Source organism: Gouania willdenowi, chromosome 8 (assembly GCF_900634775.1).
Source record: "Gouania willdenowi chromosome 8, fGouWil2.1, whole genome shotgun sequence".
Taxonomy (NCBI): domain Eukaryota; kingdom Metazoa; phylum Chordata; class Actinopteri; order Blenniiformes; family Gobiesocidae; genus Gouania; species Gouania willdenowi.
This window is the reverse complement of record NC_041051.1, coordinates 14,680,479-14,708,404: the sequence shown is the minus strand read 5'-3', so window position 1 is coordinate 14,708,404 and position 27,926 is coordinate 14,680,479. Positions and strand designations below refer to the sequence as shown.

At 37.5% G+C, this 27,926-nt stretch overlaps 1 protein-coding gene across 2 annotated transcripts in view; it reads right to left on the bottom strand.

The window, feature by feature from the left end:
• LOC114467827 (protein shisa-8) overlaps positions 1-27,926 on the bottom strand; it is a 116,801-nt gene that overhangs the window by 56,284 nt on the left and 32,591 nt on the right. The window contains exons 3-4 of one of the 2 annotated variants that reach the window (XM_028454286.1): positions 17,356-17,471; positions 10,111-10,233 (exon numbers count right to left, since the gene is read on the bottom strand). In XM_028454286.1, the coding sequence (XP_028310087.1) occupies positions 10,111-10,233; positions 17,356-17,471 (239 nt within the window). The remainder of the gene's footprint in view (positions 1-10,110; positions 10,234-17,355; positions 17,472-27,926) is intronic. The other variant, XM_028454287.1, reaches the window with a different exon arrangement.

Genomic DNA, 27,926 nt, shown 5'->3' with positions numbered 1-27,926 from the left:
TAAAAGCTGCTGGTTGAGGCTCGGTGGAGCCTGTGGCCGTCACACAGCACATGGGCTGTCATATCAGACCTGACTCTCCCTCTGAGGATCATGCATGGTTGAGTGTGATTAGGTTAAACACGCTCTCTGAAATGACGTGATGTGAAGTGGCATTGTGGTGTGTGTCTCCGTTTGTGTGTGTGCGTGCGTGCACGTGTGTCTTGTGCTTGACAGAAAGAAAAACATAGTGCTAAAAGAGAGAGGGAGAGAGAGAAAGTGTCATTATTGTCTCTTGTCTTCTTTAGAGTAACTAAACCCCTGCTTTCTCCTGACCTGCCACTAGGGCGGGGCATCTGGAGCAGTTAAGACACGCCCAGTATACTAAAAAATCTCCATTAAACAATCTGTGCTAAATTAACTAGCTACGCAATACTCAGTATACCTCTCTATTCACTATTCTCTCAATCCTTCCTGCTCACCACAGATTGTAGAGCTCACAGGTGATAGTTTTTATAAAAGGGGCGGGGCAAACAGTGATTGTCTGTGAAGCAAGATGGTCCCAAAATGTCACATGATCTTGTTCTCAGCCAATAGCAAAATTCAACTCATAGAGGGCAGTCACTCTGACATTTTACAACAAAATATGCCAAATTGAATTTTTTTTACTAAAATGTAGAGAGTTGGACCAGGATTAATCAACAGCACTACTTCATATTCACATACATTTGTATTGTGTTGTGTTTTGGGGTTTAGGTACTCCTTAAGTGCAACAGTAATGATACCTTCCCGTGCATGTACGTGTGTTGGTTTTACGGTTATTTACCCTCTTCTTGCAAAGAAACTACCTTTTTACAGAAGGTCACCATTAATCAAAAACAAAAACAAAAAAATATTTATCTTCTGATCAATAGTTTAAAATGTTGATTACCAAAAAGGCCTTTTATTGTGTCCAAGAATCACTAAACAAACAAACAAACAAACAAACAAAAAATGCTATAGCTGCTCTAAACATACAATAAACACATTGCATGTCGGCCTGTTTACCACTGATGTGTGAATGAATAAGTGATTTTTTCCTTCAATGTAGTTTTCTGTCTCTAACTCATATAATAGTACACAGATATGTATATGTAGCATTAAGCTAGCTAACATTTAACCGATGTAGTTTTTTTTTTTTTACCTTGTTTCTAATTCTTTATTGATCATGTTGATATTCTATCCACGCATCTGTAGTACCACTGTTACCATGTGATGTATTGTATTGTCTGTTTTGGAATGTATCAGTCATCCTTTTAGGCTTTTCTGATGAGTTTTTATTGTATAATTTGGCTGTGGTGCTTCTGAGGAAGGCATGTTAATGACCGTTCTGTCCACATTGGGTAGTTCAGCTATGCCTACAGGCTTTTATAAACTACAAAAATGGAAAAAGATTCTGTCGGAGGCTTTTCACAGCAGGTTCACTGTCGATTGCTTCACTCATCTGGGTACGCAGGGCATTCCCTGACCTTCCGTGTCACTCTGTGCCATTACTCTGTCCTCACGGTAGCGTTTATCTATGCTGTTAGGCATGTGTTCTAAAAAGAAAAAAGCAATAAAGATGTGTATTATGTCTAGTGATTGGATTACAGTGTAGTTTAAATACATCAGATTGTTTACTTTTTTTTTCTTCTTTTATTTGTTTTATTTCATTTTTTATTTAAACTGAAATAAATTATTTTAATAAAATTTAAAAAAATACATTAAAATGAATAAATAAATACATATAAACATCTGATATCTGAACAGATTTCTTTTGTTTTGGTTAAATATGTTTAGCTTTTCAACTGTAAACTATAGATTCTTACAATTGTGACTGTATAATGCATGACATCACAGACGGACAGTGAACAGGCGTAGTATGTACCTAAAAAAAAGATCATTAATAGATCATTAATCAACCTTTTTTTTTTGCTTTTTGTAAAGTTCTCCTTCTAACTGAATGTCTTCCCTTATGATAGTCATCAGCTGTGCTAACCCCGGGCTAAGGCATTTACTGGGAAACAATGGAGTCCACATTGTGGAGGGTTATGCCTCATTATGACAGAATAACAGAGCCAAAATGGATCCTGATCCCTCCCAGTAGCTCTGTAGCAGTAACACTATCAGCGAGCCTGCAGCAGTCGAGGCTAATCCGGCTATTTAATGTATAGCCACACACTGCACCTCACTCAGAGGCTGAGCTGCAGCGCGTATCTATCCAACAGATGTGAGGACTTCCACTAACACACATATCCACACATTCCCCAAGAGCCATGGAATTTCTCTTTTTGATCAGCCTGTCAGCTCATTGCTTGAACATTCAAAAACAACCCTTTTCTGCTTATGAAGCAAAACTAAGTGATGCTCAATACAGGGAAACAATCAACTACGTCGGCTTTCTTTCAGCTATCTGTCAGTGTCCTTTAATACCTGCAATGAATTCCATAGAGACTCAACTTAAGAGTTGTATTTATGGTAAAGTATTCAGTCCTTTGCAAGAAGAGAGAGTTCATAAACGAAAGCTAGAGGTAAAGTTGGAGTTAGTGAAAATAGCAAAGCTTCTTTTTCTCACTCTAGCATACAACAGTCTACATTGAAACAGTTCGCCACGCTTGTCAAACTCATGTCCCGAGGGCCAAATCTGGCCCTTTAGAGCAGTGATTCTCAACTGGTGGGTCGGGACCCAAAAGTGGGTCGTGAACCTGCACTGGGTGGGTCACGGACTGCTGTTCAAATATAAATAAATACTAAATGTCCCTCATGTTGGACTTGTCTTTTATTTTGAACTGATCTTTTGACAGGCATGCTGTGAAATGCATGTTGCACAGGAAAATATATAGATTTATGTTTTTAAAAAGATGATACATGTGTGTTTTCATCAGCTAATTTAAAAAAAAAAATAAATTTGATTGGTTAAATTCTAAAAAAAAAAAAGAAGTGGGTTGTGATTTAATGATCATGACAAAATGTAGGTCCCAGGGTGAGACCAGGTGAGAACCCCTGCTTTAGAGCAATTCAGCCCCACAAGAAAATAAAAAAGTCAGAGTAACTATGAATTATTGTGTAAAACACCAACTCCACAATATTAGCAGGGCTCACATTTTCCCCATGCTTATATCACGTCATTTTTGCACTTAAATTATTAAAAGAACAATTTTCTTTAAATCATTCCACAAAAAATCCCCAAATTACATATAAATTTAAAGTGAATATCCTGCAGTGACCGATATCTGTCACTTATTGCTTCGATAACATTGGTGCTGTACTTTTTTTTTATACATGGAAGTGCAAACTAGAGCACAATAATGTTCAAATACCTAATTTTCTTGCCTAAAATCTGCGACCCACTTAAGATCAACTGCTCCGTATTTGGCACATGAACTAAAATGTTCGACACCCCTGCAGTGCACACTCCAACGCCTTGGAATAAAAACAGTACAACTGTCTACACCAGGGTTTGGAGAGTTTGGATTTATTAGTAATTATGGAAAAAGCAGGAAAGAGAGTGACCTTAAAGAAGCTGGAGTGTGAGCAGAGAGAAAGCAAAGGATCAGAGAAGATGGAAGCTAATAAGGGGCGACTAGTACAGAGATGGAAAGAGAGATATTGCTGGTGGAGAATAAAGCTTCTGATACTCCACTGGATTATCAAGCGGATTTAGAACAGATCTAACCGCCTTAATAACTAGTGTGGATATGCTGATCCTGCTGTTTAAGGAAGAGACAAAAGGCAATGTTTTACAGGGTGTTAAATGGGTTCCTCTGTTTCATCAATCGTTGATGAAATTAGAAATCACTCAAACATAAACCACGTCTTAAACAATAGATATTTAATATCACCATTAAACGTATTCATTCATGTATTGTACCCCATATATGAACAAATTATTTGCTCAACATGGACAAATGCTGACTGCACACAGTCTTTCTTGTCCTTATCCCTCTATCCGTCGCTGTTGGCTGATTTAAAGCTGCAGTATGTAGAGTCGTGAGACTGGAATGGAATCAACCATGCTCCACTGACATCCTTGCGAACGCGCATAACTGTGGAGCTATTTGCAGTGACTTACTCGCTAAATCTACTTACTTTTTTTGAGTAATTGGAGAGTTTTTAAAAAAAAGTATTTTAGAGACTCTGACATGAAAGTGCGTATCACTGTGTTGTGACTGCCCTCCCCTTCTCCGTCACAAAGCGCTTACAGGCGGTCAGGCTGACAGGCTGACAGATGCCCCCAGCTGCAGCATTCCATCCATTCCGCATATGTTTTGGGCCTTTCGACTGTCGCTTGACAACGTTGTTTTTCTTTTCACTTCTTGCTTTGCTATGTAAACTGTTGTGCAAAACGTCCATCATTGCACCTTTACTACCTACAAGACGTGATTGTGCATCGACTTCTGTTCTGCAGCCAATAGTAACGCCCCAAACAGCTCATGGAGCACTTTGTTATGAAAAACATCTCTGGCTGTAAAATAGCATCACACTCTGGGAGAAGGAACAGAGATCCAGTGGCCTTTCAGAACACTTTGGATTACAATATGCTCAAAAGTTATTATGGTTTTTTGACCAAATTAAGACAAAAAAGCATACATACTGCAGCTTTAACTTCATCCTGTTCTGATTATCCCTTTGTTTTCTGTCAGTAATCCCAAACAGAGCAGAGTGAATTCAGCATGTACAGACAGGTATTCTGCCAAATCCACAACTATTTGTCAGGAGAAAAAAAAAGAAAAGCATCTTAGGTTACTTAAACTTAGGTTTCATTATATGAATCTGATTCCAAGTCAGTTAAAGTCATCAAAATCCATCCGCCTAATGCTTTTGGTTGTTATATCATGTTAATGACATCCAAGAATGACATGTAATTAAAATCTAATATATCAGATTGAAATACCATTTTACCATAGACTTTTGAAGTCGATGGCCATTATTGAATGATATAATGTTTGTTTGAGGCTAAAAGTTGATTAAAAAAAAAAACTCCAAAGACATATATCACTCAAATTAATAACAAAGTTTGCTTATTCAGCTTTAGACCTATCACATATTACATATCGCTTTAACACTGTTTCTTACAACTGAATTTGTCAGCATGGGATGAATAAAGTTTACTCAGTAATAAACTGTTGTATTTTTCTGTTTCTTTCTGTTCTTACTAAAGATAGAATCACACTTTAATGAAAATGTGCAAACTTTTACCCCAAGGTGATTATGAAGGATTACAAATGTTAAAGAAAATACAAAACAACCCAAGGAAGAGGCAGAGACTATTAAACCAAATACTGTAAGTGCAAAATATGAATATTTAAGTGGGTTAAAAAGTTGTACAAACTGTGAATAAAAAGGATGATGAACTTGGTTGTGAGGGCGGACATTGAAAAGAAGAAAGAAAAAGTTTTGCTGCTTGTTCGCTAAACCTTTTTTTTTTTTTGTCCCTCATCTGTATTTAAAATAAGCACCAAACTGTAACAAACTTAAATTTATTAAGACAACCAATGAGCGTTTCTAAATTATCACTAAACTGCAAATTAGGATACTTTTAAATGTGTGTGTGTTTTTTTAAATGAGTATTACAACACTGAACCAATAATTGTCTTAATTTACAAAGCTAAATTTTATGAGGTTGTTATTTGGAGAGGCACCAGGAAGTCTCATGACGGCAATGAGCTCATGATTAGCCCTTTCAGGTCCTGATGTGATCTATTAAAAGTATTAACTGACGTAACAGCAAATGAAGCCTTCAGAAGGAGTTATTTATATTTAATGATGAGGGTATGACTGATAGGAGGACAAAGCAGTCCCCCTCATGTATGAACGACAGTAAATCCCCTCATTAGTGCATGTTAGCTTGCATTTATCAGAATACAGAAACATATAGCAGGATGTTTTTTATTGTTGTGACTGGCTCTCCTCTGTTGTGTCCTTGTGTGCGGTTGATGAGCTCAGTGCAGTTATAATTGGCACTGGACCCATGTGGCACCGTAGTTACAATCCGCTAAAATCAAGGGCACATAGATGTAAACAAACTCTCCCTCACACACGCGCACACATGCACGCTTCCACACAAAGAGACACTCGCGCACACGCATGCCAACCATGCCAATAGTACATCTTTTCACTTAGCACTTATCCTGGAAGCTCCCATGACACCCATTTCCTTGTTTTGATTTCAGCCTCACACTGACTCCATCTCCCTCTTGTAGCTTCAAACACTCTCCCTCTCAGTGTTCCCCTCCCTCGTGCTTTTCTCCCTTTACACTCTCTCCATCAGCCATTCCCTCACTCAAGCGTTTTTTTTTCTCTGTATCTCCTTCTGTTTCCCATCTCACAAACATGCAAATAATGTCCCACAAATGCAAATTTTTTGGTATAGCTAGTAAAGAAAAAGAAAAGAGTCTACAGGGCGCAATTTTCCCCCCCTTTTTCCTATATTTTTATTTTTAACAGGAGAGATTACGTTTGAAAACAAGTTGTTAATTAAAGTGTTGAATACAGAGCTACACATGTGCAGGAGTGTCCTGGTTCAGTCCTGTAGGACAGTGTTTCCCAACCTTTTTCTCCAATGTACCCCTGATCTTTTCTGTCTTCAGGCGAGTACCCTTCTATTTTGTTATTTTGTCTCAGAAGACTCGTCTGAAAGCTTCACTCATATTTTTCTGATGTTTCGACCATTTCCGGTGTTGATCTTCACCTTTTCTTTAATGTATTTTAAAGAGTTGTGCCACAATGTATTATCAATAGATAAGGAAAATGTCTGTGAGCAAGCGCAAATTTGTCTCGTCATTTTAGAAAAAAAAAAATTGACAATTGTTTCTGTGTACCCCCCTGAGGTGCGTAAAAGTACCCCTAAGGGGACATGTACCCCTGGTTGGGAACCACTGCTGTAGGATATTTATGCACCATGTTTGACGGCTGCTCGCTAACACCTGAGTCTCGTGTCATCATGTCCCCATCTAATGTGTATAGATGGCGGTAATATAGCAATGGTAATTAAATGTTTTAAAAGGAGAAAAAAATAAATAAATTTTGTGTAAACTGTGTAAAATATTAGTGCACATTCAAAAGTGGGTGACAGATTTTATTAATGAAGTTATTAACATTTTGTTAAGGTAAATGTAAATAGCAAATCTAAATGCTGGAAATGATTCATCTGATTATATTAATTATTCCGTGGCACCACGACTGTTTCTCAGCTTGATGTTTCGGTAACACTTTACAATAACGGTCCCTTAATTAACGTTAGTTAATGCATTATTAAACATGAATTAACAGCTTAATAATGTTATAATAATACTTATAATGTATTAACTTTAACCTTAAATAACATACTAGTTAATGCATTAATAAGCAGTTAATTAATACATTACTAAGCAGTAATAACTGTTATATATTGTAATTAGCTATACTTATGATGCATCATTTATTACTATAATAGTAAAATGTAATGTTATTGTTACCTAATACATTACAATATTATTATTATATTATTAACCTGTTAATTAATGTTATATTAGGATAGCTGATTACATTATATAACATGTATTAATGCTTAGTAATGATTGAATTACTACGCATTAATTAACTGCTTATTGATGCAATAACTGTTATGTTATTTAATATATTATATGATTATTATAATATTAATAACCTGTTAATTAATGTGTAATATTGCCTTAACTAAACCCTTATTATAAAGAGTTGATGCTGATGTTTCTTCTTCCTCTGGAGATCATTTAAGGTTGGACCCTCTGTTGAAGTAATCTGCTCTTATTAGATTATGTAATAACTAAGTGTACATGCTAAACCCTCCTGCTCACCAGCTATCAGCAGTTTGGTGCTGAAATGATGCGATATGGAAATGAATGAATGACTCGTAATCAGGCTTTAAACACAGGTGACGTGATTGTCTCTGTAATTCCCTCTTCTCTGCTCCTCATCCCTGCCATCTGTTCTCCTCTCACTCCTCCTTCCCCCAAACCTTTCCTATTTCTCCCAAACACTTTCACCCCTCCCTGTTGTTTAATCACTCACTGTCTCACTTAAGCTTGCCTTATATTTGTCTCTCACTTTTCTCTGATTTGTTGGACGTATTCTGTTTGCATCTCATTATTCCACCTCTCTAAGATTTGCCTTTATCTGGCCTTTTTGCATCAGCTCTACGGTAAACGAAACACAGTGTGTATATCCTGCACCGTGATGTTATTATGTGTTTGTAGCTCCACAGCAGAGCTACTGACGAGCTGTCCCTCCTCGCAGTTTGTCATCTCTTCCTTTGCTCCTCTCTATCATCCTCTGCTGACTTTGGCTCACTCACACGTTGTACTCATCAAAAAGAGATTTGGTTTGCTGTGTATCACACCAGTCTGACCTTCTCAAGTTTTTATATCCTTCACAACTCTGATTTTAATCCTCTTTCTGTCTCTCCCAAGTTTTCAGGCCAGACCTCTGACTCTCTATTTTCTGTCTCCATTATTTTGTAAATCAGGGAATTGTTTTTCTTTGACACATCTTTGAAAAACTACACGTCACTGTAGGTAGTGCAGGTATAAGACCATACTTTTATTAATGTCTGAGTGTTCTGTGTGTCCCCACTGCAGGAAGAACGTTTTGAAATGTCAACTGCATGTAATTAAATAATAACTAAACTATTTTTGCTGATGTGCCACGAGGCTGGAATTTCAGAAAATGTCTTGATTCTGGGCGGGGCTCCTGGAGCAGTTAAGACATACCGTTAAATCTCCATAGAACAATCTTAGCTTTGCTAACTACCTACTTAATATTATACCTCTCTATTCACAATGCCCTCAGTCCAACCTACTCAAGTTGATACAGATTGCAGAGTCCACAGGTGCTAGTTTTCATAGAAGGGGCGGGGCCAACAGAGCTGAGAATAATTTCATCAAACCCAGCTCAGAGTTAAGTCCAGGTTTAACCTGAGTGTCCGGCTCTGTTAAGCCGGGATTTAACTGGAACGGCGGTTTCATCAATGAGAAAACACCTTGGTTACCATAGTAACACCAGTCCATGGTGCAAACCTGCTCCCGACCAGGTTTAAGTGGACGCTGTTTTTCAGCTGGGGCAACTAAACTGTGATTATGTGCTCCATAAGCCACATTATCAACAGTATGTCAGCGTTTAGAATATTGGCCAATCAGAGCATTAACACTTGAAAGAACAACTTTGGAGTACATTTTTGTGTTTTCTAGAGATATTTTTTGTGTTGTTAGTTTTGTGTATTTTTGTTGTCATTGTGTGAATAATTTTGTCGTTTTGTGTTTTTGGAAACATCTGTGTTTATTTTTGTTGTCCTTTACTGTATTATTCTTTCATTTTTTTGTGTTTTTGGTGTTCACCTTTGCTGTTGTTTTGGGTTTTTTGACTCATTTTTGTTGTCCTTGTACATATTTTTTTTGTTGTTTTGCATGGTTTTTGGAGTTGTTTTGTGATTTTTTTTTTCCCCGAATATTGATCAAGGGATGCATGTGGCCCCCAGGGGACCAGTTCTCCACGTCTGGCCTAGTGTTTTACAAAAATAATATAAAAGTTGTGAATCCGTGTTTGCCAAAGTTGTGAAAGTTTTGAAAACTTTTAAAAGTTTGCATATACCAAGTCAAAACAGTTCTGTGCATTTACTTTACTTGACTTTGGAGCACCTCTGGATATTATTGTCATACCAAGTTTACAGTGATACTTGGAGGCAGCGACATGCACTTTACTGTTCATGAAATTTTAAAATTTAAATTTGAAGTCACAGTGTTTTTAATATCTTAGAGTTATCCTCTTTGTGTTAGTGTGTAATGGATTATTTATAAATGTAAAATCAGATTAATTTAAAGGCATCACCGATGGGACCATTAGGAATAAAACACATTGCTGTTTATAAGTTCTCTCTGCAACTTTAGAAGAAATATATATTAAATTGTAATTAAGGTTAAAACACAGCAGCACTGTAGTTTTCTCCTCAAAGGACACAATTCCAGAATGCACAATGATGTATCTATTCTCTCCCATGGAGTACAGTAAAATATACATTTACACCATTTATAAATAACTTGAATAGTGATGCCGATTACAAACAAACACTCTGTTTCCCAATGAAATACTGTGTTCACTCACGCACTCTGTAGAAGTCTTTTTCCCGGCATCCTCTATTCTCATGAGTTTTTGCTGTGCTGTGGGGGCTGATGGTGATGAAGTGTTGAAGTTTTTGAGGCCCCATCCACACAGGAGCCGTTATGTCTGAAACCACAACCAATATTTGCAGTTTGTGTTTTTAGAGCCCCAGAAACAGTCTTTTCAAACAGCACGAATCACCACCGAAGATTTCAGGAAACTTTGTCTTTGTGAATACAAAGTGATCACAGCTCCCAAGCCCAACAGGCTGTTTAAAAGTCATGACCACACCAAAAACTATGGTTTGAGCTGAATAAATAATACATTCTGTTCAGCCACACAATGAACATTTTTTTTTTTTTTTTTCATGAATTCAGTAAAGATGCGATTGCAATATGGCGAAAAAGTCCAAGTCAGTCTGATCGTGTTGTTATTCCACACAATAGACAATGTCGCAGTTTTCATCATCTTCATCTCCTTTTACAAACTTTACGTGCATGCAACACAGTTTTTTTCATTCATTCATTTATTTATTTATTTGACAGGGACAATGCAATTCAACATGAATACAAAAATAGGTTTGCAGCTGATATGATGCACATGGAGCAGGGGTCACCAACCTTTTTGAAACTGTGAGCTACTTCATAGGTACTCAATAGTACGAAGGGTTACCAGTTTGAAAAGCACTTCCTAAAAACCAAATGTTTACAGCTTCACTTGAATTAGAGGGTAAAATTATAAGGCTAGCAGTAACTTAAAAAGGTAGGAAATGTTTAAGTTTCATCATGCAACCCTTATTTTATACAATTGTTTCATTTTCATTGCATTTCATAGAAAATAATAATTTTCTTATTTTACGAGCTACTAACAAACAACTTTTAACTAATTGTATAATATTTGTAAAATGTAATGTCATATTTGACAAAAATCCAACTTGGATTTTTGAAAATATATCTTACATATCATATTATATAACAAATATATATATCACAACCTATTCACCAAATCTGCAATACCTAAAAACATTTGTAACAATGTTTCAGTGTAATTAAACATTTAAAGATGGTCAATTTAATACTAAAATCATTTTTTGCAGCAGTATTTACCTCTAAGTACTAACTACATCTTTCATATGTATTTATCTTTGTGAGTTTGAATCCTGGAAAGTAAATCAGATTTTAGATGGAGCTCATTGTTGAGTAGAGGTTCTGAGGGCCCTTCACATGGTCCATGCGGGCTACCTGGTACCTGTGGGCACCGTATTGGTGACCCCTGACATAGAGTATATAGCTAGTGCTAGTTTACAACTCCTGTGCCTGGTTGGGCCTTTCTTTACCCACCCACAATACAAATATTCTAAAACATTGTTGCGCATACGCACATACACACTATTTACAAATAGGCACAATTTTGGTTTTCTTTAAGTCAAGACTTAAGCCTAAAGGTAAAAGTTTTAAAATCTGATATGATCTTGGTTATTCTCTGTTGTGTTTCTATTGCAATACTACAGCAAGTACCAGTACATTTTTAAAGAACTTTTTGTATTTGGTTGTGAATGTAGCCCAAGTTGATTTATTTAACAATGCTTGCTCACCAACTAAACTAAAGTCTCTGAGTTTCTGTGCACACGGGGGCAGTGACTTAACAAACATGGCTTATGCTATTAAAGCATCAAATGCTTAAAGAAGCCTCATCTCACCATGACTAATGAACAATGAATAAATGAATGAATTGGCGCGCTGCAGTCGGCTTTGAGCGTTGGCTGGAGGATGGCTGCATTTGATTGTATGAAACCTATTTTCCCCAACGGCCCACGCCACTACAAGAGTACTCGAGTACTAAAGTACTACCTCCCTAGAATATGCTCTACACAGTCGTGATTAACCTTCCAGTTCTACCAGTTGCTACCATGGACCGTAAAGAATGGATGGGACAAGCTCCTGTAGTAGTGAAGCTTTTATTTTTAGAGCTCCCCCTGCTGACTGGCTGCAGTATAGGTCATAAACCCCGCCTCTTCAATGATAACAGATGGGATGTGGGTCAAACTGTAAAGTTAAAGGCACACCGTGGACTTTGTGACCTAAAGAGTTGACCCATATTTAGTTATTTTAAATGATTCCTCAGGCCAATATACAGCACTTGACAGTATCAATGCTCCGAGCGGAGCTTCCCTCTTGAAATACCGACAATGTAAGTTTGGAGAGACGGACCGTCTTTGGCCAGGTCATGTGACCTGGAGAATGTTTCACTTTGCGGCAGTCACGTGACCACAGGCTCGGACATATATAGTTCCCACCTGACGTCATACCACGCGTGCATTTCCCGACCCGGTGCCATTGCTGTGGGCAGCTGAAACAAGTTTAGCCTCTGTTTACAGCCAAAAGAGCAGAATATGGTAGTTTGTGTTAGGTTAATGATGCACTAATCGCCGCGATAGTTCAGTTAAACGTGGATTCTTTAGTAAGGGAAGTCAGCAAGTCAGATCTGTAACTTCAGGATACGGATTGGCTCTCAGGGGTGGGGTACAAAGCAGGGTTGGGCTCACGCCTCGGCTACAGTCTATGGACTGGAGGAGAAACCGCCACCGCCGCACTCTTCGTCCGGAGACCTGGTGCTCGGCCAGCCTTGCCGTGTTCCCCTCTACTCCCTGGCCTCGCTGCCGTTGTTGGCCCTCTTTGCCGGGGGTCGGAGGGGACGGGCGACCCGGCGTCATCCGTCCGCCCCAACCCCGGGGCTGCACCGATCCTCAGCAAAGGGGGCCGACGCCTGCGCGAGGCCAGGGAGTGGGGGGGAGCATCACCGATGCGGCAAGGGGGACTGAGCGGCGGGGAGAGGAGGGTGGCGGTGGCGGCTGCTCCTCCAGCCCATACTCTAGCCCTGCCCCGCTTCGCACCCCAGCCCTTAGAGCCAAACTTTATCCCAAAGTTAAAGGTCAACTACTGTCTCCATACATGATCAAAAGACAAGGGAGGCTGGCCCGACTGACTGACTGTTGATTTTTGCGACAGTGCTGCGGCGCTTGTTGCCACTAAGGGCGCTTGCGTGAAAGTTACCGGTCTAGCGCCACTAGTGGCCAAACGTTACACAGTGTGCCTTTAAAATACTCATCACAATTTTTTTTCAAACCTAAAGTCTGCTGTGATCATTAGTTATTATCTCCCCACATTGTGTTCAAGTGCTCATTTTTCTGTGAAGTTTGTTTTAAATAAGTTATTTGAAGATAAAAAACTGGATTTTATGTCATATATGACGATGATTGACAGCCACAGATCTTGCGTGGCTCTCTTTGTGAAAAGCAGTAACGTTGTGAAGGAAAGCAGACGCCATTTTACTAGATATTTGAGTTGAAATATATGGTGGTTTTGTACTAACATATATGATCTGAACAAGACGTTGGTAGAATTTCCAGATGGGAGAGATACTTATGTTCTTGGCGTAGCTGCGTAAGTCATCAGGGCAGTATGCTAAATGGGCGGGGCGTGCTACCAGGGCTCCTCCCACCGGACCCTACTGCGCAGACTATGGCTCCAAGCTGTTTTTAATCTGTGGACTTTATTGAGTAATTAATGTAAGACTTTCTGAGAAAGGAAGGTGAACTTGTTTTTGATAATAAATCAGTATGGATGATCATGTGACTAATGGCTTTATTAGCTCTGAGAAGCAGGGGCATCACAGCTATAGAAATATATCAGACAGTTGCTAAACCCTTTCAGTGAGCAGAGGAGCTTTTATTAGCCAATCTTATCCTCATTTTATGTCCTGAATATGAGTCTGGATCTCACCATATTAACAGGGGACAGGGCAGGACAAAAAATAGCTTTTGAAGCAGACATTATTCTTGACAAGCCAGAAAATCTAAATCCTGAAATGATTAACTTCTTGTGAAAAATGGTGGTTATGTATTTATCTGTCTGCCATCCTTAGCCCATTTTCTGTCTGTGCCTTTGACTCGTGTCAACGCTTTCCTCCCTATCGCTCTCTGTCTCTGTTTGAGTGGCCTGGAGGATTATGGCTGTTTAATTAAGAGGTGATTATGGGATGGCTGTCACAGCATGATCAGGATGGTTTTAGCTAATTACTCCCATTGTCATCACTAAGAACCCGACTTTCCCCACACAAACACACACATGCACATGTGCACACAGATGTATGCTTTGATTATCAGTGATCCACATATCTTGCTCAACACACTTTCCTTCCTTCCTGCATTTCTATTTAAATCTTTTAAATTATTTGGCCCACATATTTAGATTTTGTCTGTTTTTAACAAAAAAATGCTACTTATACATATTCCACACCCTCCTTCAGTTACAGTGAGGATAGAGCAGTTGCAGGCTATGCTTTATCAAACTGAGGAAAGTGTATTTGGAGTAAATGCATTAATAAAACACATTTGTTTAATTTCCTTTTTTGCTAAAACAAAAATAAATTTGCCAAAAAAGTGTATTTCAGAAAACTTTCAAAACATTTTCTCATGTATATCATTTTAATGTGCATTTCTAGTTAGTTTTTTGAGGAAAAGTACATATTTAGCACACTGATGCAATCGTTTTTCACCAGATTAAAAAAAAGAAAGAAAAAAAAAGCAGCTTAAAGCAGTTACATTTCATCTGACTGGTTGTAAAAAATCACATCTTTCCTAAATCCTACAAATTGAAAATTTTAAATGTTTGTACATTTACTGAAAAGAAGCAAAAATGTATCCTATGTATATCTAATAAACTATATTAGTATCGTAGTTGGATCCCAATACATTTTGGTGTTATTAATGGAAATAGTCCTATAGGGTTAAAGTCTAGACAGAGGTTAGCGATGACAAATATTAGCATTAACTGATCCCAAATATAAGTATTTTCTTTTCTTTTTCCTGCATCTTAACCAATTCTCCCTGACTGTACCGTGTGTTCATTATTTGCAGCATTCATATAATCAACGTTCACTCTCTTTTATAAATTGCATTTGTGTTTTTCGGTTGCAGAGCACACTGCGCACAAAGTTGTGGCGTTCTCAAAGCTAAGAGTGCGTTGGCAGGCTGCTGATGGCATTGAGCACAGAGGTAAGAGCATTTAAAAAAAAAATGAGAATGCAAAGAGGGTTGATTTGATAGAAGAGGAAGAATTGTGAAGGGGGAGAGGAAGCAAGAGGGAAGAAAGCCAAGTGATATTAAGTACAGCAGAAGGTGAAGAGGAGGCCAAAAAACATGTTTGTTGTAGAGGAAAGAAGATAAAAGAGGAAATGGAAGTCTGACTGTTTTATTTCCTCTGTGTGAGGGAATGAATACTGCATGTGTGAGTCTGCTGTTTGGCGACACTATAAAATGAAGAGCGATACTGTGGAATAATTCATGTCTAAAGCAGAGAGGAACATAGAGAACATCTGGTGTTTTTGCCTCAGTGTGTGCTTTCCACATGTAATCAGGCAGCTATCTACAGTGAGCCTATGTTTCTTTGACATTATCCGACTTCCTGACTGCATTTAGTGGGAAACCTGAACCTTCCCACAGTAATACACACCAAGCTGGTTATAAATACATCTGGACCAAAGGACAGCTAACATTCACTGTGTTCATAATGAGGGCTTACCTTTGAGACCAAAGGAACCTTAGTACCTTGATCACACTTATCACAAACGAACCCTTAGGAAATACATGTGCTTTTTTTTATTTTTATAGTATCAATCCACTGAAGAATCACAGTGTTATATTGAGCTGCTAAATGAGTGCGTGCATTGTACGTGCACGGCTACACGCGGTCAGAGTGAAGCAGACAGATGGGTCTCTCAGTTTTCTCTCTGTAGGTCCAAAGATGGAACAGCTAATTACATCTTAATTAGATATGACCTGTCTGTCTCTGTTGCCATTGGCCCAGGAGTGACACATTCATGTCACTTTGTGTGTGTGTGTGAGGATGTGGCTGCTATTAGTGTAAACCATGTTTGAATAGGCAAGTGTGAGGGTGTTAGAGGTAGGGATGTCCCGATACTACTTTTTCCACTTCTGATATGATGCCGATATTGCAGCCTTGCGTATAACAATATTGATCCGATACGATATCAGCATGAATCTTATATACTTTTATTACTTTTTTTGTAGTGTGGAATGTTAGAAAAGGCTTGATCAAGTGATGTTACTTAAACAGAGAACAGTAGTCAGCAACAGTAGGTTACTTTGTTGGTGCGTGAACCACATTCATCTATAGATAGAAGTGCTGGAGTAGAACATTTTGTCAGAGCGCTTATATCGGTGTTTTTAGATGTATTCTGATAAAATTTGATAATAGTTTTCTGGCTGATATCGGACCGATATCCGATATCAATATCAATACCTCTAATTAGAGCAGGGGTCTGCAACCTGCGGCTATAGGGCCTAATGTGGCTCTCTGACTCTTATGCAATGGTTAGCTTTAAAAAAAAATAATAATATTGAAATAAATAGTTATCTTTTTCACAGAGGCAATTAATGAAATTTCATTTCTTGATGTCAATTTATTTTATTTTATTTTAAACTGTTTTTAAGTTTCCATTTACATGATCAATAAAAATCAAGTCAAATTAAATCAAACAATATTCTATATAATTTTAACTGTACATAATTTAATTCACTGTATTGTCTTCATTGAGAAGGTATTTTTCGGCTCCAGGAGGACTTTAATCCAGGTGATATAAGGTTAAATGGTTCCTTGTAGAGTAAAGGTTGCAGACCCCTGAGTTAGAGGCACAGATATGCTGACAAGTAGATGATTGTGGATTTAAAGTTATGTATTGGAAGAAAAGGGGAGAATGAACAGAAACTGTAAAGGGTTTTTGGCCCTTTTACTTGTTTTGTTAAACTACGAGATGCTGTTTATTCCATTATTTGTTGCAATTATGCAACATCCGTCCGTCATGTATCCATGAGAGTGGAAGAGAGCACAATCCAACCTCTCCTTTGGAACGTGGAAAGAAAATGGAGATGCATGAATGAGAAATAATCTTAAATCTGCATGAAATCTGTTCAAACACATGATGACCTTCTCACTGTGAGGTTGCGGATTGCTAACCTTCACCATTTTGGGGCCAATTGTGAAAGAAATTTGATTAACAATTATTATTGTTGGCAAATATTATCTTGAATAAATGTATTATTACACGCTGAAAGAGCTCCCTGCATAAGAATTAAAAAAACATTGTGTCTCATATAAAAAAATACAGTCGCTAATTAAAATGTTGCTGAAAAAACACACTTTAGGTTTCAGTTTAACGGAGGCTTACCATTGTTGGAGCGAAGTGCCCGGGCGGAGATACCATTCGTTCCAATGGGATGATGAATAACGGCTCCATCCACTACCCCTGCCTCCCCCGGCTGCTTCAGAAGCTCTGTTAAAGTCCTGAGAAGAGAAAACAACCACATTTGACTCTCCTCCACATAAGCACACAAACACATTGCATTGTGAGCGGAAAAAAAAAAAAAACAGGATTGTGACAAATTTAAAGCATCTGGGAAAAACGTTCAACTTTGTGTCATTTAAATGTAGCTGTTTGATCTTCATCTTAGAATCTTCCTCTAATTAAGAAACACAACATTGAGTAAAACTGGTCAACAACAAAACAAACAAAGGCTAAGAGTTCGACTTAAAAAAAACTCCAAAAAAAGGCAAAAAAGAAAGAGTTTCTGACTGTGTGTCAGCTGTGAACATCAATCATGTTTTCAGAAGTAATACAAGTTTACACCAGCTGTCTTTTAAGTATTAATGCTGCCCTAAAGCACTAGAGACAATAATTCTGTATATGGTGCTTTTCTATAGAGGAACTAAACAGGGATTTAGCTGTGACTGATTATTTCATATAATATATTGTTATTCAATAAACAAATCCAAGTCTGTTGCGCCATCTGTGTGTTTACTTCCAATGTGAAAGATCTCACCAAACTATTTTCGAGTCGAACCGACTGTGCCTGAGTAAAAACACGTTTTTAAATTGTTATAAGTGAACATGTCACCTTAGGAGCCACAGAGAGAAATTAAAGTACAGCACAAAGTAACACAATAGTAATGCGAGAACTTAAACAGCAGCACAAAATACTTTGATTGGACAACAACAGAACACAAACAGCTACTAGGAGCTAACATATATACAATAGTACCTAATGGTTTATACTAACACAGTGGATCTCATACTTTTTTGGCTTAATACCCCCTTTCTGTTATTTCTGAAATTTGCTCAGAATTCTATGAAGAAACAACAATAGAGCACAATGATGGAATAAATGAGTGATAAACATTTTAAAGAATCTCATTTTGTATATGAGTGGAAAGAAACAGTATACATATATATATACTGTATATATAGCTTATTTTGTATCAAATTACCTGCTTTAGGAGTCCCTTTTTCTCAGCATGAAAAGCACAGTTACATGGATTGCTGAGTGTGTCCTAACCCAGACCTTCCACTAAACAAGCCACACTACAGAACTCACTCACACGTGCTGTCTCTGACAGGAGAAAAAGCCTGAAATGGCACATGTTGTGCAGCTGTTTTGTAATAATTGTGTCTGTGTGGCATTTTGTATCAGCAATTTTAAGCCAAAATTGTCTTTCTGGTAAGACTTCATCTGAATTAAAATGATTGAGATTTATATCGTATACTGACATTTTTGGACCATATTGCTCAGCCCTATTCAGGAAGGAGACCGGTCTTGAGACCAAATTTTAAAGGTCTCGGTCTTGTCTCAGAAGCATTTTGACTCGATCTTGTTATTTCTTGGCAGAAATACTTTTAAACACTTGCTCTACATTCAGCTGACATAAAAATCTTGTTTCAGAATATTAAATATGTAGAATAATTGTGAATAATTGTGAATTTATCAGTAGCAGTAGTAGTTTTAATATTTTAGTTAATTTTTTGCAGGCACCTTTTTTGTCCGTCAAATGTATTTAAAAGAAACTAAAACTAAAGAGAGAATGTTATTTAACTGTCGAACCTTGTCATAATTTTATTTATTTATATATTTTTTTAAATTAAAAAAAAATGTTTATGGTCTCGGTTTGTCTCGGTCTTGGTCTTGACTCGGTCTTGGCTCCCGGAAGTCTTGGTCTTGTCTTGGTCTCGGTGCATTCTGTTCTCGGGCAAGTCTTGGTCTCGTATAGTGTGGTCTTGAACACAAAACTAATAAAAACCTTGAAAGACTCCGTTCAGTCACAACTGTTCTTATTTTCCAAAGAGCAAACAAACCAATTTAAAATACAAAATGTGTTATTCCTGCAGTGTTGCAGGAAGCCGCTACATGCTATTAATAATGCAACACAGGAACAAATTGCTGCACCAAAGATAATCTTTAAACTTTCCACTGTGTCCTGCCTAACACAAGAAAATACCCCATATCAGCATGTTGTTATTGATGACAGCAAATCTGTAACAACAAAAATTTAGTTGGGACCTCAGCGCTGCTATCATATGCTCCATGAATATACTGTAGATATGAGCTTCTTAACCACTAAAACCCTTGCTTTAAATAATGCTTTTATTAGTTTACTGTAAATGGTTCTCTGTGGTGCACTAAAAACACAAATTAATTATTATCTCACTCAAGCGGGGTAAAATGACAAGCAGAAACATGCTGATAAGGCAAAACTGTTGAACGACAAGCCAAAGCTTTGAGTTTAAGGGGACGCAGACAGGACAAGGCATAAAGTCACAATAATCCAAACACATCTTTTATAGTGAGGGAAAGGCAATTAGGAGAAGGAAAACACTTGAGTGAGTAACAAAAGGAAAAAGCAACAAACTATTGTACTCACTCAACCAACACACACTGACAGAACTGGGAAAATGTCTTCAGGTGTTTCCAGAAACATACTCTAATATTTATTTAAAGGCACACTGTGAAACTTTTGGCCACTAGGGGCGCTAGACCTGTAACTTTTACATCAAGCGCCCATCGTGGCCACAAGCGATGCAGCACTGTTGCAAAAATCAACAGTCAGTCGGTCGGGCCAGCCTCCCTTGTGTTTTGATCATGTATGCAGACAGTAGTTGACCTGTAACTTCAGGATAAGGATTGGCTCTAAGGGCTGGGTCGGTGGGGCTGGGGTGTGTAGCGAGGCTGGAGGAGCAGCCGCCGCCCCCTACTCCCTGGCCTTGCAGCCGTCGTCGGCCCCTTTGCCGGAGGTTGGCGCGGCGGAGGGGCGACCCGACGTGAGCGGGGCGGTGTCAGCGTGGGGCGAAAGGCGGGTCTCGGCAGAGTAGGCCAGGTCTCGGCGGCATCTTTTTAACCTCCTCAGAAGCAGTTTTAAACGTTTTGCTTGCCTCGGCCATGACCAGGAGTCGAACAGTCGGAAAATTAGTAGCAAAAGCCTTAGACCAATGAGTATATCAGAGCCTGGGGTCACGTGACTACCTTAAAGTGGTACGTTCTCTAGGTCAAATGACCTGGCTAGAGACGGTCCATCTCTCCAAACTTACATGGGTGGTATTTCAAAAGGAAAGCCCCGCTCGGAGCATTAATACTGTCAAGCGTTGTATATTGGCCTGAGGAATCATTTAAAATAATTCATATGGGTCAACTCTTTAGGTCAAAAAGTCCCCGGTGTGCCTTTAACACACTCAAAATTAAACAGAACCTGCACAATTGTACTTTATTATGAAAAGTTTGGAAATGGCTAAAATAACCTCCTTAAATGGTATTCCTATAAGATAAATATGTTTGATTGGGAAAAAAAACATTTTATTTTAAAGATAAATTAAAATAACATGAAGTCAGATCTTCTTCTCATGAGGCAAATGCTAAACGTTCAGAAATGTACCGGTACATATTTTCTCTCCTTCAGTGTTTTTCTGGCTGCTATAATGCCAGTAACCAACCCCTTACATGCATTTGAAGCATTAATCTTTCCGTTGTGAACGCAACAAAGTGGATACTAAAAAAACAACAACAACATAAAAAAACCAATTAAAACATTATTCTGCATTCACAAACATTATTAATCATTTAAGTGCTGGTGAGCCAGGCAAGATTTCCACCTCACTAGTAAAGTTGTTGAAGGTTATTATCACTGTTTAATGTCTAATTATTGCATTCAATAGTTCTAATCAATAATGTATTATGGCTATTCATGGTTCAGTGTGTTGACTCCAGGTTTCTCTGAGAGGGTTTGATAAATGTTGATGATATTGTCCAATCCTGAAAAACGCCCACTCTGTAACCACACGCTTTTTCTTTGCATTTTCTGCCTGTTGGTCATTCCTTGCCTTCTCCTCATCTCATTAATAACTGTTCACTTCTAATCTATTACTTCATTTGTCTCCCACTCCTCACCCTCCTCTCCCTTCTCCATGCTAATAAGGCAGTTTCTCCATCACTCGCTCATCCTGTCCTCCCACCATCACCCGCTCCGCATCCCCTCCAGAATGCTTAAGAGTGCTATTGTAGAGTACTTGTTGTTGTTCTCTTTCTGGAAACATCGTCTCATCGTCTCGCTCTCTTCTTTTTTCTACCCATCATGCCTGTCGTATCTCCTCAACTTTCAGACTCTGCCTCCTCCCATCCTGTTATCTGTCCCTGCTTTCCTTGTTTTTCGTTTGCCATGAGCCTTTTATCTCCTCCTGTATCTCTTCATCATCACTTGGCCTCCTCTCAGCCTTCTCTCCTCTTGTCTGCTCAAACTCTCAGGGTTTCACCCTTTAGCCTACTTCATGTTTCCTCCCACTCCTTTTTTCTCCTTTAGGAAACAAATCCCTTTCCTCCCATCTCTGTTTATTCGTCTTCCCTGAAGAAGCTGTCACATAAACTATTCCAACGTGCAATAGTAGACTTTTGATACTGTATAAGTTGATATGAGAAAAAATCATTGTTAAGACCGATACATGCACAGCCGAAGGCAATGCACAGCTAAGAATGACTTTCATTTTTCATATTCTGCTTAACGGGACCCCGGAGAAAACACCAGTCTGTCACAACAAGGTTAACATGTAAAGATAGAAAAACACTCTTCCATTTTACTATGGGCAATTTAGAGACTCCAATTGACCATAAACGTAGGTGAAATATTCAAGTTTAAAGAAAAAACCCTAGCAAACACAGGGAATTTGGAAATCAAACCATGGAATTTCTGCTGTAAGACATTTCTTATATTGTGTACCTACTCATGCAATTAATGAATAAAGTGATTTTCGTTTTGTTTTATTATTTAATGGAGAAATTAATGTTTGTGTAAAACTATAGAACAGAATTCCCATTCGCTCCCTCTCACATAAATATATGTGATATAATGTCGACGGTTCCCATTAATCTTTAGTACAATTGCTTTTGAACAAAGACAATGGAATCTAATGCTACTGACAGTTTTCATTATGGCTCACATTTGTAGTGGTAGCCTAGCTTAGATTTGTTTCTTTCAGGTATAATAGTACTTAATATAGCTTCTAAACGCATCATTGTGTTCTCCGTACTGATACATTATACAATACTAAGGAAAATGTTGAGGAAAAAAAAAAAACAATCAGAGAAATCATCAGGAAGGAACCAATATAAACACTGCACCAAAAGCAAGGACTTAGCATCACTTCCGTCCAAACATGGCTGCTCCAAATTTATTTTAAGGGATAAAAACATGTTTCAAATAAAGAAAAAGTACTTCATTAGTATTTTTTATATACATTAGCACATATTTTGTTTGTTGGTAATACATTAAACACATTTTACGTTATATACTTTTCATCTACAGGTAACATTGAAGTGTTTTGCGTAAAAGCAGGATAACAAAAAACAATAGATTAGTGAGTTTTACCAAAATAAAGGGACAAGTTAAATGAATGAATCATTTAAAGAGACTTATACACAGGAAATGTGTTTTTCCAAAACTGTACATAAAAGTGATTCAGCAGGTGGTGATAAATGTTCCTCCTGAGATTTCGACTCCAATGGGATTTGGTGCAATTCTGGAAAACTCCCAAAAACTTCTCCAGGCAATCTGACAGCGCCAGATGTTCAGCTCTGTCCTAAAATGAAGATGTGCTAAACACCACAAAGATGTTAAATACAAGTTACAAAAGCTTTAAATCTTTTAAAAAGCTTTTGGATAAAAAAAAAAAAAAAAAAAATCCAAAATAGTTCTTATGAGACCGCCAACTGGGCATGACCGGGTGTTGTCTAGTGAGTCAATGTGTGGTACCAGCATCAAAAGGAATCAGTCATCTGCCATCATGGAGCCTCTCGCATGAAGTGCAATTAGTAATCATTCAAACATTCATCAAGAATCCTCCTCTGAAAAGTGTGTTGATAATCTCCCAGCATGAAGCTACTTAGGAGTAAAACATTTTGAGAGATTAAATAACATTAATGGATTTCTGGTGTGCTTTCTTCTAATTGCACAGTCTTGAATAAATAAGAAAAAATAAACTGTTAAATGGAAATGCCTGCAGTTTTCTGGTGTTTATGAGAAGTAGAATAGCATGAGTTATTGTGTTTACTCACTCTGACATCTACTGTATGTAACAGGATGACGTATGATTGACTTCATTAAACGTCTCAGCTATTATGACAAAGACTGTCGTTCAAACCAATTCTTCTAAATCATGATTTGTGCTATTGTCAAAAAGCTGTTTGCACGCATTAATTTTAAACTACTCAAGTCGTTGTTTAAACAAATCTTTCCCTCCTGTGGTTAAACGTCCATGTTTGTTTCTATTCCTTCCCTTTGCTCAGCCAATTTGAATTTATTTGTTTGTGCAAGCTTTGTTCTAATCGCTATGATGATTGAATGACATCAATTAATATCAACCGGTTATTGCAGATACATTGGATGTTGGCTTTGTAAAAACCCCAATATCAGCATTGGCTCTAAAAGTCCCTTATAGACCCCTTAATGGCATGCCACGAGTGACGGCTGGAGGCAAAAACAGGAAATGCCGCTGGCTAAAGGCTGTGGAGGCCAGTAATGTTACAGCTTTGTTGTGTGTTTGGGTGCCAGAATAGGAGAAGTAACATTAGTGGACGTAAATGAAAGTTTTATAGGATTTCAGCGGACACTCGTGCTCAGAAAAAACAAAGACAATTGTGGTTTTACCTCCAGGCTAAGCCCCGCCCAACAAAATACGTCACAGTGTTTACAAACAATCAAAGAGTCTATTGGTTGTACTTTGTTCCAACTTTTTTAGTGTGTTTTTGGTGTTATTTTGTGTATTTTGTTGTTGTTTGTTTTTATATTTTTTATTATTTTGTCTTGTATATTGTGTGTTTTTGTTGTCGTTTTGTGAGTTGCTGGTAATATTTAGTATGATTGTCATTTTTAACTAAAAATAAAAATGATAAAACCCCATATTTTTAATGATTTAATTTGTTAAATGTCCCCCTCTCTCTCTCAAGTACCCCCTGTAGTGCCATCATATACCCCCATTTGAGAAACACTGCTTTAATATACAAAAAAAATTAATTGTTGGAATATAAACATTTTTTTTCTTCAGTTTTTCCTTTCCAGATGCTAACCTGTTTAAATGTTGGTCTAGAAAGTGACATCCATGAGGTCAGAGTGACTTCTGTAAAGAGCAGGGAAGACATAGTTCTGCATGTTTCCAACAAGCAAATGTGATTATTAGCTTGTTATCAGGCTTTCAGCAGAGCTGCATGGGTGATGACTGATTCACTAAAGTCAGGTGTGTGGGTGAAAGCAGAGTGGCTCTCCAGGACCAGAAGGTGGTTTGAAGGAATAAGGAGAATTGATTTTCTGTTTTATTGAGCAGGCGTCCACTTCTTTCCTAATTGCAATCATGTAACAAAAGTACCCTAGTGCATTTAGATGTCTGAAAAGGATTAAACTGGCTCTCATTTTCTAAATACAGTGACTCTTATTGTGCTCTGGAACTGCTTTGCCCACCGAGAGTTCACTAATGCTAACGGCTCCTTCATTAGCTCATGTTGTTTTGCTGTTGGCGGTCAACTGAGGGTGATAGAAAGTCCAAAAAGATTTTATCATTCTGTATTTGTTTAGCTATTTCAGCAGCTTGTAAATCAGACAAGTGGGTGAAGCGGATGATACATTAGCATACTGTAAAGCAGGGGTCACCAACACGGTGCCCACGGGCACCAGGTAGACCTCCTGGACCATGTGAGGGGCCCTAGTCATCAATGAGCTCCATTAAAACTCTAGATTAATATACAGTATATGAGAGATGTAGTTAAATGATGATCTATCTATCTATCTATCTATCTATCTATCTATCTATCTATCTATCTATCTATCTATCTATCTATCTATCTATCTATCTATCTATCTATCTATCGAAATACTGCTGATAAAGTATTCATATTAATTTAATCAACTTTAAATGTTTATTTTCAATGAAACACTGTGACAAATGGTTTTAAATGTTGCAGATCTGGTGTATGGACAGTTGGAGGTTATATTTATTATTATATCTATAAGATACATTTTTAAAAACTCAAAGTGGACTTTCTATAAACATTTTATGAAAATTAAACAATTGCATAAATTAGGAGAAATAAAGTGTTTCATGTTGAAAACTCAACATTTCCTGCCTTTAAAATGTTATGGTTGCATTGATTCCGACAACTGTTTTTCAGGAAATTTACTTTGATCTCATTACATGTTTTGACTTTCAACTGCTAGTCTTCTTCAGATGTGTCTGCTGATTGATTTGATGTGAAAAACAATAGTCTGAATAAATGAAACCTTAACATATTATTCAAAAAGAAGACAAAAAATACGTGACGTCAAGGAAACATCAAAGCGATCAGCAGACGCCTTTGAAGAAGACTGGCAGTTGACAATCGAAACATGTCAGGAGATCAAAGTAAATTTCCTGAAAAACTGAATAAATGAAACCATAACATTATTAAAAAAAAAAAGAACTTGCTGAAATTATTTCCTAACTTTTTAAGTTACTGCTATCCTATCTTACCCTTTAATTAAGTTGAAACTATGAAATTGTATTGTATTGTATTTAAGAAGTGCTTTTCTAACTGGTAGCCCTTTGGACTATAAAGTAGCTTTGAAGTAGCTCTCAGTTTCAGAAAGGTTGGTGACCCCTGCTGTAAAGGCACAGAACAGGCAACTGCTTTTCATTTTGCCCAATGATAGAGAGGAGAGTGTTAATTCCAAATGGTCAAATCCAAGATCAATGAGGTTGATGGACATCAGCAGGAAAATAAGTCACTCAGTGTGTAGCTGCATAAAAGCCCAGCATCGGTTGTATAACCCAATGTCTGCTTTTTTTGATAGTCAAATAGCATTTGTTGCTAAAAAATAATGTGAGAAAAATACCCCATAGTCATGTAACAAGCCAAAACTGTTCAACATGCACGCAGCACGCACGCATGAACGTGAACACAGCACATGAACTCCCCTGGGTCTCTAACACAGCTCTTTGTAGCTGAATCACTCCTTACTGTCACAGCAGGTTAGGTTATATTACAAGCCCCCCCACAGTTGAATCCATGGGCCTGTAACCCAGCATCGAACGGAGCACGGAGAGGAAACCCTGCAGTTTCAAAACATTGATGCTGTATAATTGTGTGCAACGCTGCTCGCCTCCTACAATTGTGCCAATCCACAACGTGTAAAACGCCAACGTATAAAACACACACACACACACACACACACACACACACACACACACACACACACACACACACACACACACACACACACACACACACACACACACACACACACACACACACACACACGCACACACACACTGTAAAGGATGAGTCATTCCAACGTGGCATCAAATAACAACACTATATACAAATGTAGGACGTTGACTACGCCAAAATAAACAGCAACTTTTTACAACATTTAGCAGCAAACTAAGTTTAAAAAACATGGATTTTTTTTTTGTTACTTCTGACCAGATTTGACCAGCATTATTTGTGAAATTTGTGATTTTTATGATGTCAATGTTAAATCTAAATGGAAAATCTAAATCTAAATGTTAAATATTAAATCTAAATGTTAAATCTAAATCTAAATGTTAGATAATAAATCTAAATGTTAAATCTAAATGTTGCATTTAAATCTAAATGTTAAATCTAAATGTTAAATCTAAATGTTGCATTTAAATCTAGATGTTAAATCTAAATGTTAAATCTAAATGTTTAATCTAAATGTAAATGTTAAATATAAATTTTAAATGTTAAATCTAAATGTTAAATGCTAAATCTAAACAGTGAATTTGCTTATTAGCTAAATGTTTATTTAGAATTAACACTTAGATTGAACATTTATATTAAGATTTGATTTTTAACATTTAGATTTAACATTGACATATTTATACAAAAAATATTACAAATTTCACAAATCTGTAAATCTGGTCTCGTTTTTTGATTGTGGTTGGTTGCTATATTTTGCAAAAAGTTGCTGTTTATTTTAACATGCGTAACTTTACAATCAGCGCCCCATAGGAGACACACATACACAGATGTGTGTGTGTTAGCTTTTAAGCAGTCTTTCACGGCACAGGAACTGAAATGAACTAATTACAATATCTGATAAAAAACTAGATTTTTGTGGGTTTGTGTTCCCTAAAAGAAAAAATATATATATCTGTTTTTAGTCTTTCTCTGAAGTGATGTTTGTTTTTTTATTAGCAATAGCAAACTAAACACCAAACAAGCCCAAAACCAACACAATTCCGTATTCAGTGTGGTTTTCAATCCAAATATTTGTTTTCTTTTCTCGTGTGGAAATTTAGCATTTTTTCCTTCATGCCTCAGTGATAACATAATTACAGTAATCACTGTTTTACAAAATGTTTTCCCTAAATTATGTAAATTCACTTAAACCCATCATCATAGTTGGAGTTATCCACCTTCTGCTTCAAGTGTG